The sequence below is a fragment of the Staurois parvus genome, unplaced genomic scaffold (genome assembly GCF_062004578.1).
Source record: "Staurois parvus isolate SC_StPar_1 unplaced genomic scaffold, SC_StPar_1.0 ptg000154l, whole genome shotgun sequence".
Lineage (NCBI taxonomy): Eukaryota > Metazoa > Chordata > Amphibia > Anura > Ranidae > Staurois > Staurois parvus.
Window position 1 is genome coordinate 19775681 of NW_028317950.1, and position 17225 is coordinate 19792905.

The window sequence follows — 17225 nt, forward strand, 5'->3', positions numbered from 1 at the left end:
CAATAGCTAAATGCCTCCAAACTTTGTGTGACCTTCAGATTAGCACAACAACAGAGATCATAGAGAGCTTCATGGAATAGGTTTCCATGGCCAAGTACCTGCATCCAAGCCTTGCATCACCAAGTGCAATGCAAACCTTTGGATGCAGTGGTGTAAAGCATGCTGGACCACGGACTCTAGAGCAGTGGAGACGTGTTTTCTGGAGTGATGAATCATGCTTCTCTATCTGGCAATCCGATGGACGTGTCAGGGTTTGGCAGTTGCCAGGAGAACGGTACTTACCTGACTGCATTGTGTCAAGTGTAAAGTTTGGTGGAGGGAGGATTATGGTGTGGGGTTATTTTTAAGGCTTTGGGCTTAGCCCTTTAGTTCCAGTGAAGGGAAGTCTTAAGGCATCAGCATAGCAAGATATTTTGGACAATTTCATGCTCCCAACTTTGGGAGAACAGTTTGGGGATGGCCCCTTCCTGTTCCAACATGACTGCGCACCAGTGCACAAAGCAAGGTCCATAAAGACATGGATGAGCGAGTTTAGGGTGGAGGAACTTGACTGTCCTGACCTCAACCCGAAAGAACACCTTTGGGATGAATTAGAGTGGAGACTGCATGCCAGGCCATCTCGTCCAACATCAGTGCCTGACCTCACAAATGCGCTTCTGGAAGAACGGTCAAACATTCCCATAGACACACTCCTAAACCTTGTGGACAGCCTTCCCAGAAGAGTTGAAGCTGTTATAGCTGCAAAAGGTGAGCCAACTCAATATTGAACCCTACGGACTAAGACTGGGATGTCATTAAAGTTCATGTGTGTGTAAATGTAGGCATCCCAATACTTTTGGCAATATAGTGTATCATTTGGGTACAGTGTTGCATGACAGAGCAATTGCCAGTTAAAGTAGGGCAGTGCTGAAAAGCAAAAAAATGCCCTCATCATGAAGGGGGTAAAACCTTCCAGAGGTCAGGTGGTTAATTTATTTTATTGTTAGTATATTTGTACTTTTTGTGTTTTGTTTCCTTTTTTGTAAGTGTTTGGCAATTGTGTAATGCAACTTTGAATTTTACTTTTTTTAACTCAATTTTGTCATCCCTACTTTTGACCAATGGAAGAATCATTGTGGTGCAACTATTCCTTGCCTTTCTAAAAGCATTTTTTTTTGTTCCTCTGAAGAGATTTCCTGTCACCTGGTCTCCCGGAGACATCAGGAAATGGGGGAACCATCTCCAGTGGGATACAAACAGCTGTAAAAACCTGACAGGGGTACTAACCTCTCCAACCGCTGCGCAAGACTGAAAGAAAGATTCGACTGGAGGTGAGCCTTAACATTTCTAGGACATATACGGGAATGCCCAGAATGAGAGCATGCTCAGTGTCCTGTCGGAATGTTAATCCCACACATTCATTTTTATTGCCACTACTTTAAAGAGGGCCCCTACACTTCTACAAACAGTGCATTTAACTGGTATTAAAAATATCTAAAGCCAATTATTAAAAAAAAATTGTTACCAATCATTTGGTAACTATTGCCAGTATTCCCACAGTGCATTTCTCCAGAGATCAGTCTAAACTGCCTTATTCCTTGTAGAATACATATTAGAAGATAAGAGGCCAAACATTTCATTCTGTTGTGTCAAACATAAGCTTTAAATAATTTGCTAGAAAAAACGATCTGTTAGCCTATATACAGGTTTGTTTGCTAAATGTTTGTGAATGCATCGTGGTGAAATAGCAGAAAACCCAAACATTTATTTAGTTTTAATTAAAAAAGAATTTTAGTAGCACAATGTTAGTTGGATAACTAGAGAGTGTTTAACAGGCTTATCAGTACTGTAGACACAACAAAATTCAGATACTTTTATTGTAGGCGTTTCTTATTTATTCCCCTACAGTAATATCACTAACTTGGAATAACCATAAAAATCTGGATTTTTGGATTGTGTGACCTCAAACCAGAGAAACCAAAGGAAGCCCAAATATTGGAAAACCCTGTAACTATTGCACTGGTGAGATTTACAGGGGCGGACTGATAACTCATGGGGCCCCCGGGCAATAGGGGATCATGGGGCCCCTGTGTCCTTGCCCACACTCAAAGCACACCCATAAAAAACTATAAAAGGTACCAGGGGCATTTCATGGGGCCCCCTACTGACCCTGGGCCCTCGGGCAGTGCCTGAGTGCTCGAATGGTCTGTCCGCCCCCGGGTGAGAAATATATCCAAGACCTCAGAAACCAGTGCTAAATACCAAGCTACAAAAAACTTGATGGTTGTCATTTAAATAGTTGCATTTTGACAAGGAACATAAAAAAACCTTATTAATATTTTATACTAAATAATTAAAGAGTTAAAGCTGGGCATTTAGCTAAATATACAGATCCTGAGATTTACTCATCTCTCGGCCCCTTTTCCTGAGATTTACTCATCTCTCCGTCACCCTGCTCTCTGCTCCTATCAGCATATGTCTTCTTAGCACATGAACACTGCAGCACAACGTATTGGCTTCCTCATATCCCATATGGAAGAAAAATATATTTGAAATTTTTAAAAAAATTTTGAAATATATTGAATATGGCCAAAATTGTAGCATTTCAAATATATGTCAATATATTTGGGAAGAATATTTTTAAAATATTTTTTTTTTTTCGTCCATGTGGGCATGCTTTGATCTCCCCCAGTCTGAGCTCTGTACAGGGATGGCAAGAGGTTTATACAAAGTCAAATTCAGGTGTTTACTGTTAAAAAAGTGTGTGTGTGTGTGTGTGTGTGTGTGTGTGTGCGTGCGTGCGTGCGTGCGTGCGTGCGTGTGTTAATGAAAATAGCTGCATTCATTTGTTTGACATTAAAAAAAATGACAATGGAAAAGACAGATTTCCTTCCATTAAAACAGAGAACTAATGAATCTATTTCAAACATAGTTTTTTTTTTTTTAACTTAGATATTATAAGCATGGAGTCAGACAATTCTACTCAAATTACAGAATTTATCTTATCAACATTTTCTGACCTCCAGAAATACCAGACCGCACTTTTTGCGTTTTTTCTTCTCATTTTACTTATCACAGTGACAGGAAATTTGGTAATCATTGTGGTGACTTACTGGGATTCTCAGCTGCAATCTCCAATGTACTTTTTTCTGGGCAACTTGTCCTTTGTAGACATTTGTCTGTGTTTGGTGACTGCTCCTCAAATGCTGAAGAACTTCATGGTGGATCTAAAGAGAAGAGTAATTTCGTTTGAAAGTTGCATGGCCCAGATCTACTTTTTCTTGACATTTGCCAACGTAGAGGACTTTTTGCTTGCTGTCATGGCTTATGATCGTTATATTGCCATCTGTGACCCTCTTCGCTACGTGGTGGTCATGAACAAAAGGCTTAGATTTAAACTCATTGCTAGTTGCTGGCTGCTTTCAACAGCCAATTCAATTTTGCACTCAACTTTGACTTCACAGCTTTTTTACTGCCGGTCCAACTTAATCAACCACTTTCTGTGTGACATGGTGCCACTCTTTACGCTCGCTTGCTCTGACACAACCATAAATGAATTGGTCATTTTCTCTGAAGGCTCCATTGTAGTAGCAGGACCATTTCTGTTCATCTTAGTCTCTTATATCTATATTATCTTGGCCATTTTTAAAATCAGCTCAGCAGAGGGAAGAAGTAAAGTCTTCTCTACTTGTTCTTCCCACCTTGCCGTGGTCATATTTTACTTTGGAACCATTATGTTTACTTACTTCCGTCCATCTTCGAGCTACTCATTGACAAAGGACAGGGTGGCAAGTGTAATGTATACAGTTCTTGCTCCCATGTTGAACCCCTTCATATACAGTTTAAGAAATAAGGATGTAAAGCAAGCTTTACAAAGACTAATGGCCAAAATGAATTCTGTTTAACAGAACAAAATGGGAAACACAGCCACCTGGTTAAAGCTACATTTGTCTTTTAAACAATTGTGGCCTATAATAAATTCACTGGGCATTCTTCATTATTACAGCTAGGTTTATGATGCTAAAACGCATAGGCATAGTGTGAAAATTCACTTTGCTAGGTGAAGAGCCTAAACCACTTTAGTAAATCCAAGCCATAGTGTAAGGTGCAGTAAAGCCCTGTAAAATAGCAATCAAAGCCTAAATTTGTAATGTGCACATATAGCTGCTCTTATGTACATACAGTATATACAGTAAGTATACATTATACACAGAAACAAAGTTTTACAGTCTTAATATATGAGATTATTTACATCACACTGACCTCTTTTACATGCTTACCGACAACGCAAAACAATTATGCATTCTAATTAAGGATCCTCAAAGTGTTATTAAACCCACAACAGTAAAATCAGTCTGTATATGCAGTCAAGTATGGTTGTTATACTCATTGTGGAACCTAAGGGGTTAATCCTCTGCATTGTGTAAAAAGACTGTTTGATCCTTTTTTCTCTGCCCCTCCTCTTGTTGAAATGTCCACCTGATACAGACTCAACCTGTGGTCACATGCACATACATGCTCAGTTTGGTGTGTATTGCTAGAGGGTTTGTTTTTTTTTCTTAAGAGGATGCACTTTATCAGCAAAGGACCAATCAGCACTGTCCAGGCAGAGGGCCAGAGGTTTCACATCCTCCTACAGCAGAAATAAAACTCCTCCTACAAGCTTTAACCAGTGCTCTGCTGATGTCACAAGACTGCTGTAACTGCTGATGAGAAAAAGGTATTTAGCAGTTTATATTTACTAAAATAATTGCATTTCCATGTTCTGTGTACTGACAGAGACTAGATATAGTGAATGCAGTGTCCGGGGTTTAGTAACACTTTAAAGCTCCGTTCACATTATTGCAGGAATGACTGCAAAATCGCAGCATTAAAAGTGTTTATTTAATTGTATGGGGAAGGAGTAGATCTTCTATCAAGTATTTTTACTGTATATTCTTTGTTGGGAAGAATTCCTTGACTTCTTGCATGGTCATTGGGACAGGAAGTTAAGGAAAAATCTCCCTAGTGGAGACATTGACAGCTATTGATACACAATAGATGTTCCAACTCTTTAATGCTCTAAAGCTTTTCCAACATTTACAGGTTCTTTTTTGAAAGATGTCAATAGATGATTTTCAGAATATATATATATATATATATATATATATATATATATATATATATATAAATGTGGCTTCTGTTAATATGTCTTTTCTTAAAGCGGAGCTCCACCCAAAAGAGGAAGTTCCACTTTAAGGACTGGTCCCCTGCTCCCCATAAGGAATTGGCACCGTTGGGGGGAGTGGGTAACCGATTTTGATAGGTACCTGCTCCCACCTCCGCTGAGATTGCCTAGGTGATTGGAAGTGGAAATTGTCCTCCCCCCTCCCTCCCCATAGTCTTCTGGGACACGTGACAGGTCCCAGCTAAATCAAACCCATGATACAAGCCCACGTCGGCTGATAGGTGTTTCCATTTTCTTTTTAGAGATTAGTGCTACATGGTCGCAAGCTCTCTCAAAAAAAAGGTCTTTTGGTTTTTCCTATATAGAAAGCACTACATTCGCATCCCATAAGATATACTATGCCACACGTTTGACAATTAGCAAAAAATCTTGGAGTATACATGCGACCATTGAGTAAAGTAATTTGAGGAATGAATCTACAAAAATTCCATCTCGCACAAGAAGCTGTACCAGTTCTTTTAGATCTAAACCTAGGTTTGTTTGAATAATGGCTCTGAACCAATTGATCTTTAAGAGATGAGGACCTCCTATAAGTTATTTCTGGGTAGTTTTTCGCATATTTGGATACCGTAATATCTGCCCTTAGTAAATACCAATATTTATTCAATATTTGACTAACCTCTCTGTGCTGCATTGAGTATCTTGCAATTGGCCTGATGTTTTGGTTATTTGATTTGATCCTTTTCTTCTTATGAATCAATGATTGTCTATCCTGACCGTTAGCAATTTGATAGGCTTTTTTGAGGCATAACTTACTATATCCCCTTTCTCTTAGCTGGTTTTGAAAGGCCTTAGCCTCCACTTCAAAATCCTCTTGGTTAGTACAGTTCCTTTTTAAACGGAGGTATAGGCTATACGGTGTACTTGACACCAGAGGTGCCGGGTGAGAACTAGTAGCATGTAGGATGGTATTACCTGAGGAAGGTTTTCTAAAGAGAGTAGAGCCTATACTGCGATCTCCCTGAATGAAAATCTGAACATCCAGGAAGCTGATTGTCTCCTGGTGGCAGTTCATTGTAGATTTGAGGTTAAAGCTGTTTTGCCTTCAAATGGACATGAATGACTGTAATTCAACTAGTGATCTAGTTCATATCATAAAGACATCATCAATAAACCTGCACCAAATTAGCACCTTGTTAAGGTATTCTTGAATATCCTCTCTAAAAAAGAGCTCCCGCTCCCACTTCCACCCCCCCAGGTACATGTTAGTGTACGATGGGGTGCAACGTGTCCCCATCACCACTCCCTCCACCTGGAGGTAGTGGGAGCGCCCAAACATAAAAATGTTACTTGTCAAAACAAACTGTAAAAGGTCAAGAATAAACTGGTTATATTGACCTGAGGATACACCTCATTCCAAAATGAAGCCCTCAACAACTCCCACCCCCCATTCATGGGGGATTGAATTATAGAGGGACTCAACATCTACTGCTACCAGCCAAGCCCCTTTAGGAACGTAAATTCCATCCAGGATTTTTAGGAGGTCCATTATATCTCGGACATAGGAGGTCAAAGCTTAAACATGTGGGCGTAAATAATCATTAATTGACTAGCAGATTCAGTAAGGCAGCCTCTACCTGAGACAATAGGCCTCTCAGGAGGATGAGTCAAATTTTTATGAATTTTGGGTAAAGCATAAAGAGTAGGTGTTCTAGGAGTTTTGACATTCAAATATTCACATGTTTTCTCATCAATAATACCTTCATTGTAAGCTCGACCAATCAAATTTCTATACTTGAAAGTTACACGATCAACATAAGTAGCAGAAATCTTTTTTTACCATTCCCAGTTATTTAAGATGTCTATAACCATGCTGTTTAGAATCCATTACTACCAGATGTCCACCCTTCTCAGATGGTTGCTGGGTTTGCCATATATGAAGATACCCCTGGTAAGAACAGACTTGGCAGGTTAACCCTATAAAAACCTACATTCAGTAGGTGTAGTCATTAACTATGTATGATTATGATGTATTGATGACTCTAATATCATTTTTTGTAACTTTGCAAATCAAATTGTTTATTGATATATTTTAGTCTCTCCTAGTGGCAATTATATGCCACTATCTGTAAATCTCCTAAAGAAGCCAGAAATTTGGCGAAATATGTCTAGTGGGAATTGTTGCATTGTGAAATTCAAGCCATATGGAGTATCCTGTTGGTTTTACATTTCTCATAACTACTTATGTGGTGTAGTTTTTTACATGACAATATGGAATAAAGCTTTGTATGATTTTAGTACAATATCAAATGTTTGAAGTCTGTTGAGCACCTTAAAAATCCCCTCCTTTCTGTACAATGTTGGATATTTACTATAGGGGATGTGGTGCTAGCTGATCTCCAGCCCACCTGAAATAATACAGACAATACTTATATCAGGTGTTTCAATCACCATTTCCTTTGGTGGCCTGAAAATCAGCATATATTTGCAATTTTGCACTGTATATACACTTGTTATGCTGTTTTGAGCTGTAAATTGATTTCTTTAAATAAGTTCAATTATGACTAGCTACTGTGGGACAGTGTTTGAGGGATTAATGGATCAAATTAATCAGACTCAATGTGCATCAATAGGGGGGATTAGGATGGATCGTTTTTTCACTTCTCTACAGAGATTATTAGAAAGAAAATCACGGCTATTTTGGAATAAACTATATTTTCAGAAATATATGAGAGGAGGAAATATCTCCATGGGGGCTACGAATTAAAATTTTTCCCAATATTAGGAAAGTAGGAGCAGAATTCAGGATGGAGTAAGAGAACAATCTACAATTCTGTTCTTGTAGAATGATGGAACTATTATGTCAACAATAAACAAATGAATTAGAGATGATTGATAGGGAGATTGAAAAACTGTATAGTGGCAACAATAATGTAGTATCTGATACCACTTTTTCTCAACGGGAGGGGGCTCTATAAGTACATTGGGAGTCCTTTGTTATTGAAATCTTGAAAACAAAAGAAAAGAAATATATATACACGTGATAAACTATCTTATGATTCTAATCAGGCATACAAATGGGCACAGGTTAATGGGAAAAAAACGTAGGAAAACTACGGCACACCAAATAGCTCCCACCAATGACCCTAATAATTCTGACACTGCATTTTCCTATTCTTCTATGATGTATTGATGACTCTGATATCATTTTTTGTAACTTTGTAAATCAAATTGTTTATTGATATATTTTTGTCTCTCCTAGTGGCAATTATATGCCACTATCTGTAAACCTCCTGAAGAAGCCAGAAATTTGGCGAAACATGTCGAGTATCTTCTTCTGTATCTTCTGCACAGGTTCATTTTCCCCAATCTGGTGTTCAAACACAGGGGCCTTACAAATGAAAAAATGCGGGAGAGGGATCTCACATGTCCGCACAAAAGCGTACTCACTCAGGTCGTACACGCAATTTTTCACAATCCTCACAATCAGTAAATTTTTATGCTGGTTCAGTACCACAATCTCATTCAGGTGTTTCTACTTTAGGTGATATGGGATCTGTTTCTTCTTTTTTCTCTACTGTTTCTCATACAGTAAATTTAACAAAATTCAATAGGGCTAGTCAGTCTAATCTGCATGAGGGTGATGTACGCACAGCACCCATTTCTTTAACCCAAGCAACACCAGATCCCAGGAAGATCGTCAATGTGGAGGTGCCAAACCCCAAATCTCTGTTAAGCAAACAAAATTTGAAGTGATTAACTTGTCCTCATATCCATTAACTACAGAGCAAATCCAAGTTTTGAGTTTAGGGCTTACTTTCTGGCCTGCACAAAAGACTGATCACTTTGAGTTGATTGCCCACTTGCCTACCGGGCACTTATATCCCCTTCCTGCCCAGGCCAATTTTCAGCTTTCAGCGCTGTCACACTTTGAATGACAATTGCGCGGTCATGCAACACTGTACCCATATGAAATTTTTTTGAGACAGATAGAGCTTTCTTTTCGTGGTATTTAATCACCTCTGGGTTTTGTAGTTTTTGCTAAACAAACCAAAAATAACTGAAAATGTAGAAAAAACCCAGTTCTTTCTTAGTTTCTGTTGTAAAATTTTGTAAATAAGTGATTTTTCTCCTTCATGATGTGCGCTAATGAGGCTGCATTGATGGGCACTGATAGGCTGCACTGATGGGCACTGATAGGCGACATTGATGGGCACTGATGAGCAGGCACTGGTAGGTGGCACTGATGGGCATTGAAAGGCATCACTGATGGGCACTGATAGGCGGCACTGATAGGTAGGCACTGATAGGCGGCACTGACTGGCACTGTTAGGCGGCACTGATAGGCAGCACTGACAGGCACTGATAGGCGGCACTGATTGGCACTGATTGGCAGTACTGACTGGCATTGATAGGTGGCACTGACTGACACTGATAGGTGGCACTGAAAGGCAGCTCAGATGGGCACTGATATGTGGCATTGGTGTGCACTGGTAGGCACTGATATGTGGCATTGATGTGGCACTGATGGGCACTTGAAGGTGGCAATGATGGACACTGACAGGTGGCACTGATGGGGCTTCACTGATCATCACGGCACACTGATCATCAGTGCCCTGATGATCAGTGTACTTGTCCCCTCTGGGTAATGCCGATTGCTGGCTCTCCTCACGAGCTGTCAGTGTGACAGCTCGTGAGGATAATGATAACCGGCATTTCCTTATTTACATGCGATCAGCTGTGATTGGACACAGCTGATCACATGACAGAGCCGATGTGTTCGGCTCTTTCCGTTGATCAGTGATCCGCTGTATCCCAGGGACACAGTGCACCACTGATCGCCGCGCTGCGCGCCCCCCCGGGGACACACACACGCACGGTTGGAGTGGGAGGATGTCATATGAATGAGAGAACCGCCTTGCGCCCATCATTTCCTTATATGGCGGGCGGGAGGCGGTTAAAGATGTCCACTTGTTTGCCCATAGAATAATGTTTAAAGTTCTTTATGATATAAAGAATTCTGCATATGAATATAAACCTTTGGACAATCAACTATTGAGATTGTAAAAAATTTTGAAAACCATTTATCATTTTGCTTCTACTTTACAATTACATGCCACTTTGACCCTGATTTACTATTGTGCCTAGGCGCATTTCCGTGGGCTAACGTCTACTTTTTAATAGCGAACGTCTACTTTTAGACTGCAAAGACATTTATTAAAGAAAGCGTCAACAAGTAGACGCGAAAGCGAATTTACTAACCAGACACAGTCCAGGAAACAGACTCAAAAAGCAGACTTGCTAATAAGGGGGGTGCTTTGGGGCAGGGGGGCTCCCCCCAAAGCACCTTGTCCCCATGTTGATGGGGACAAGGCCTCTTCCCCACAACCCTGGCCGGTGGTTGTGGGGGTCTGCAGGCAGGGGGCTTATCAGAATCTGGAAGTCCCCTTTAACAAGGGGGCCCCCAGATCCTGGCCCCCCAGATGAATGAGTATGCGGTACATGGTACCGCTATTAATTCACAAAAAAAGTGTAGTGTAAAAAACCACAGGACACGGTCTTTGACAAGTCCTTTAATAAAAGAATGTCCCCCAAAGTAGATTCAACGTCAATCACGGTGTCAGGTGCCGGCGACCCGAAAAAAGAAAAAAAACGTTCTGCTCCCGACAGAGGCTCACCAGCCTTATGCAGTGAGCCAGGGTGACAGTTCTTAAATAGGTAAGGAGCAGGGCAAGCCGGGGACATCATCCGAGTGACCCCGCCCCCAGGTGATATCAATGATGTCACAAGGGGTGGGATTACATGCTTGATGTCCCTGGCTGGCCCCACCTATTACCTATTTAAGAACTGTCACCCTGGCTCACTGCATAAGGCTGGTGAGCTTCCGTCGGGAGCGGAACTTTTTTTTCTTTTTTCGGGTCGCCGGCGCCTGACATCGTGATTGACATTGGATCTACTTCGGGGGACATTCTTTTATTAAAGGATTTGTCAAAGACCGTGTCCTGTGGTTTTTTACACTACACTTTTTTGTGAATTAGTAGCGGTACCATATACTGCATACTCATTAACATGGGGGGGATCTGGGGGCCCCCTTGTTAAAGGGGGCTTCCAGATTCTGAAAAGCCCCCCGCCCGCAGACCCCCACAACTACCGGCCAGGGTTTTGGGGAAGAGGCCCTTGTCCCCATCAACATGGGGACAAGGTGCTTAGGGGGGGAGCCCCCTGCCCCAAAGCCCCCCCCATGTTGAGGGCATGTGGCCTGGTATGGTTCTGGAGGGGGGGCGCTCCCTCGCCCCCCCCCTTTCCTGACGTGCCAGGCTGCATGCTTGGATAAGGGTCTGGTATGAATTTTAGGGGGGATTCCACGCAGTTGTTTTTTAAATTTCGGCGTGGAGTTACCCCTTAATATCCATACCAGACCCAAAGGGCGTGGTATGGATGGGAGGGGGGACCCCATACAATTTTTTTAATTATTTATTTAATTTATGGAAATTATTTAAAATTCAGCTGTCAGTGAGGAACCCCGCTGACAGTTGGAACATTAATGCAGGCCATAGACGGGTTGAAAACCGGCCGTTTTAAAAAAAAAAGAAAAAAAAGAAAAGAAAATTAAGTTGTTCAATAGGCCGATGTTACCACCAATGGTCTAAAAAAAAAATCAGCCGATATTCGCACCGTTAATGGGTTAATTGGTTGGCTGTTTTTCGGGGTTTTGGCACATTTTTTTTAATCGGTGAAGTTGGAAAAAAAATCTGCCGATTTTGCCGATCTTCCCGGCAATAATGGGCAAATCAGCCGATCTTTTTACCGATAAAAAATCTGCGCATGAGCTGTGGCCTGCAAGAAGAAGAAAAGAAAAAGAATTCCAGTCCAGTATTATATTTGAAATGCAAAAGTATTGCGGTTGCAACAATGTATCTATTTGTATCCGAATAAAAACATCTGTATCGGAAATGGATACAAATAGATACATTGTTGTAACCGCAATACTTTTTCATGTCAAATATAATAGGAGACCTCTGCAGGGACAGAAGTAATTAAATGCCGGCCGTAACGGGACGAAAATCGGACGATTTTTTTTTACCGTAGGTGGTAACGTTGGCCTATTGAACGACCGATTTTTCGTTTCTTTTTTTTTTCAAACAGACGGTTTTTGACCCATCTATGGCCTGCATTAATGTTTCAGCTGTCAGTGGGGTTCCCCACTGACAGCTGAATTTTAAATAATTTCCGTAAATTAAATAATAAAAAAACTGCTTGGGGTCCCCCCTCCCATCCATACCAAGCCCTTCGGGTCTGGTATGGATATTAAGGGGTAACTCCATGCCCAAATTTAAAAAAAAAAAGCGTGGAGTCCCCCCCAAAAGCCATACCAGACCCTTATCCGAGCATGCAGCCTGGCAGGTCGGAAAAGGGGGGGGGGGACGAGTGAGCACCCCGCCTCCTGAACCATACCAGGCCACATGCCCTCAACATGGGGGGGTGCTTTGGGGCAGGGGGGCTCCCTCCCTAAGCACCTTGTCCCCATGTTGATGGGGACAAGGCCTCTTCCCCACAACCCTGGCCGGTGGTTGTCCGGTGGTTGTGGGGGTCTGCGGGCGGGGGACTTTTATCAGAATCTGGAAGCCCCCTTTAGCAAGGGGGCCCCCAGATCCCACCCCCTCCTACGCGAATGAGTATTCGGTACATGGTACCGCTACTCATTCACAAAAAAAACAAAAAGTATAGTGTACAAAACCACAGAATGAGTAGTGTGAATGAGTAGCGGTACCGTGTACTGCATACACATTCACGTGGGGGGGGGCGGGATCTGGGGGCCCCCTTGTTAAAGCAGGCTTCCAGATTCTGATAAGCCCCCCGACCACAGACCTCCACAACCACCGGCCATGGTTGTGGGGAAGAGGCCCTTGTCCCCATCAACATGGGGACAAGGTGCTTTGGGGGGAACCACCTGCCCCAAAGCACCCCCCCATGTTGAGGATAAGGGTCTGGTATGCATTTGGGGGGGAACCCTGTGAGATGGGGTAGTTAGCCCTTATGGTAGATGCGCTTATACAGTGAACTCATGGCAGACAGGAGCTACATTTAAGGGCCTGATAGCCCGCTTTTATTAAAATGACAGAAAGCAAAACAGCAGTCCACCATAAAGTATCCCACACATGAGATCTTCTCCAGCTTCATCAGAACACAAACACTGGAAAATGCCGAGCCACCTGGCTCATAGGCTCACTTAGCTTCAACTGTGGTACCTCTTTAGTTGCAGCGTCCCACTGCATGGCCTGCCTGTGGCCTATGGATGGGGGTTCTCCTGACACCCCAATAGGAGCTGACCTGACTCCTGGAACTGAGACGCTTTGTCTCTTGGATTCTGACTGGGCCCTTGATGAGACTTCTATCTCATGGCTTCTGGCTGGGCCCCCTGACCTCAGATGACACCTTCCATCTCCCACACTGCCAGCGATCTCCAAACTGGGAGCTCTGAGCTATCCTCAGACCTGAGTATACAATTGCATCACACACCTGGTTGCAGGGGTCTAGCAAAACCCGGACATAAGATTGAATGTTCCGATCCAGAACTACAAAATCTGGAGAAAGTCAAAAACACAGCTTTCTCCACTCAGAAATAATAGTTCTGAAGCTCACATCAACCCTAAATGCAAATCCTGTGTCACATTTTTCTATATTCTTACAGTGACAGAGCCTTTCTCTGTCACACCACTGACACCAATGATGGGGTACATTTTACCCACACAATGACACCAACAATGGGACTTATTTTACCCACACTGACACCAATGATGAGGCTTATTTTACTCATGACTAAGGTAGTTCAGATACCACTTGTTACCTGTGCCCACGAAAACTACCGCCCCATTTCCACCCCCTTTTCGTTAACCAGTAGGGGACCGCCCACAGTACATATACTGCGGCAAAGCGGCCCCTTTGTGCAGGATCACGTTTATAAACGTCATTCTGTTTATGGGGTAGGCGGTGCGTGCGGGCGTGTGACTGCCCTACCTGTGGCACCGATCGTGGCCGCAGGTGTCAATCACTGGGTCCCGGCAGGTGATTACCTGCCGGAGCCTGGCGATTGCGGGCAAACACTAACAGGGAGCACAGCTGCATTGTTTTCAATGCAGCTCTCCTCCCTGTCAGTTTACAGCACACTGTTCCAGATTGCTGAGTTCAGCTTTCAGAAACAGTGTGTTCCTGTGAAGTACACTCCCCCCCGCCCCCTAGTAAAACACTCCCCTCACACAGTTAACTCTTTGATTGCCTTTTAATGTGAACCCCTTCCTCCCCAGTGCCATTAATACAGTGTCATTGCTTTTTTTTTGCACTGATCACTGTTTTGTGTCACTGGAGATGTCAGTGACCCCAAGTCAGTTCCCCTCCAGTGTCTGAATGTCCGCTGCAGTCCCGACATAAGTCGCTGATCACCTCCATAAGTCGCTGATCGCCTCCATAAGTCGCTGATCGCCGCTATTTTTGTATAAAAAAAATACAGTATCTATATCGCTATTTGTAAACGCTATAACTTTCACATAAACCAATTAATTTACACGTATTGGGATTTTTTTTAGCAAAGACATGTTGCAGAATACATTTTGGTATAAATTTATGACGAAATATGATTTTTACATTTTTTTACTGGACATGTTTTATAACAAAAAGTTCACAATTTTTTTTTCTCAATATTGTCGGTCTTTTTTTTTAAACGCAAAAAATTAAAAACGCACAGGCGATCAAATACCAACAAACGAAAGCTCAATTCGTGGGGGAAAAAAAAGGATGTAAATTTCATTTTGGTGCAGTGTGGCATGACCGCGCAATTGTCAGTTAAAGTAAGGCAGCGCCGAAACACAAACCACTTCTGTAACTGCTACCTGACTGCCCTATAACAGAAATACTGCTACAGGCCGGCACGGGTGCGCAAAATCACATATATATATACAGTCATGGCCGAAATTGTTGGCACCCTTGATATTTCTCCAGGAAATCATGTATTTCTCACGAAACGTATTGCATTAACACATGTTTTGCTATACACATGTTTATTCCCTTTGTGTGTATTGGGACAAAACAAAAAAAGGGAGGAAAGAAAGCAAATTCGACATAATGTCACACAAACCTCCAAAAATGGGCTGGACAAAAGTATTGGCACCCTTTCACAACTGCGGATAAATAAGAATGTTACAAGCATGTGATGCTCCTGTAAACTCACCTGGGGCAAGTAACAGGTGTGGGCAATATAGAAATCACACCTGAAAGCAGATAAAAAGGAGAGACGTTCACTTAACCTTTGCATTGTGTGTCTGTCTGTGCCACACTAAGCATGGACAACAGAAAGAGGAGACGAGAACTGTCTGAGGACCTGAGAACCAAAATTGTGGCAAAATATCAACAATCTCAAGGTTACAAGTCCATCTCCAGAGAACTAGATTTGCCTTTGTCCACAGTGCGCAACATTATCAAGAAGTTTGCAACCCATGGCACTGTAGCTAATCTCCCTGGTCGTGGACGGATGAGGAAAATTGATGAAAGATTGCAACGCAGAATAGTCCGGATGGTGGATAAGCAGCCCCAAACATGTTCCAAAGACATTCAAGCTGTCCTGCAGGCTCAGGGAGCATCAGTGTCAGCGCGAACTATCCGTCGACATTTAAATGAAATGAAACGCTATGGCAGGAGACCCAGGAGGACCCCACTGCTGACACAGAGACATAAAAAAGCAAGACTACAGTTTGCCAAAATGTACTTGAGTAAGCCAAAAGCCTTCTGGGAAAACGTCTTGTGGACAGATGAGACCAAGATAGAGCTTTTCGGTAAAGCACATCATTCTACTGTTTACCGAAAACGGAATGAGGCCTACAAAGAACAAAACACAGTACCTACGGTAAAATATGGTGGAGGTTCAATGATGTTTTGGGGTTGTTTTGCTGCCTCTGGCACTGGGTGCCTTGACTGTGTGCAAGGCATCATGAAATCTGAGGATTACCAAAGGATTTTGGGTCGCACTGTAGGGCCCAGTGTCAGAAAGCTGGGTTTGCGTCCAAGATCCTGGGTCTTCCAGCAGGACAATGACCCCAAACATACGTCAAAAAGCACTCAGAAATGGATGGCAAAGAAGCGCTGGAGAGTTCTGAAGTGGCCAGCAATGAGCCCAGATCTAAATCCCATTGAACACCTGTGGAGAGATCTTAAAATTGCTGTTGGGAAAAGGTGTCCTTCCAATAAGAGAGACCTGGAGCTGTTTGCAAAGGAAGAGTGGTCCAAAATTCCGGGTGAGAGGTGTCAGAAGCTTATTGATGGTTATAGGAAGCGACTGATTTCAGTTATGTTTTCCAAAGGGTGTGCAACCAAATATTAAGTTAAGGGTGCCAATACTTTTGTCCAGCCCATTTTTGGGGTTTTGTGTGACATTATGTCATATTTGCTTTTCTGCCTCTGTTTTATATTTGTTCCAATACATACAAAGGGAATAAACATGTGTATAGCAAAACATGTGTTAATGCAATACCTTTTTTGTGTGAAATACTTGATTTTCAGGAAAAATATCAAGGGTGCCAACAATTTCGGCCATGACTGTATATATATATAAGCGATTCGCACTCCCGTGGTTTTCACGCCTTTCCCAGATGACATCAGATTGCCCGTCAGTACACCAGTAGTCACATTTAACCCCTTGATTGCCAGGAACACGCTCATACCCAATAAACCTCCATTGCTAGTATAGTGTCTGAACGGATCAATATGTTTGATCAGATCAACACTATACCAGCATTCACATTAGTACGGCGTCCCCAAAAATGCAGCATTAATGGGATCAGCCCCAGCACCTGCCAGCACCAGCGTTTAGCCCCTACGCTTACCCCCCCTTCTCCCCCAGCAAGTGCAGTGTCAGTAGGTCACTGTCACTTGATACATTGCACACAAAACCGCAGTGTTCACAGAATTAGGCCTGATCTCTGTTAGCACTTGTCAGTAAATTTTGATGACTCTCATATGCAGCAGAGTGCTAGTACTAGTGCAGCGCTACCGTTTGGTGAACTGGCGAGCACTAGTGGGCTAGAACATC

The 17225-nt window shown here is 42.5% G+C and overlaps 1 protein-coding gene across 1 annotated transcript; it reads left to right on the forward strand.

Annotated features, from left to right (window-relative positions):
• The first annotated feature begins 2942 nt into the window (after positions 1-2942).
• Positions 2943-3884, forward strand: LOC149463599 (olfactory receptor 5V1-like). Its single transcript, XM_089675369.1, has one exon. The coding sequence runs from the start codon at positions 2943-2945 to the stop codon at positions 3882-3884; it is 942 nt and encodes a 313-aa protein (XP_089531495.1).
• Positions 3885-17225: the final 13341 nt, after the last annotated feature.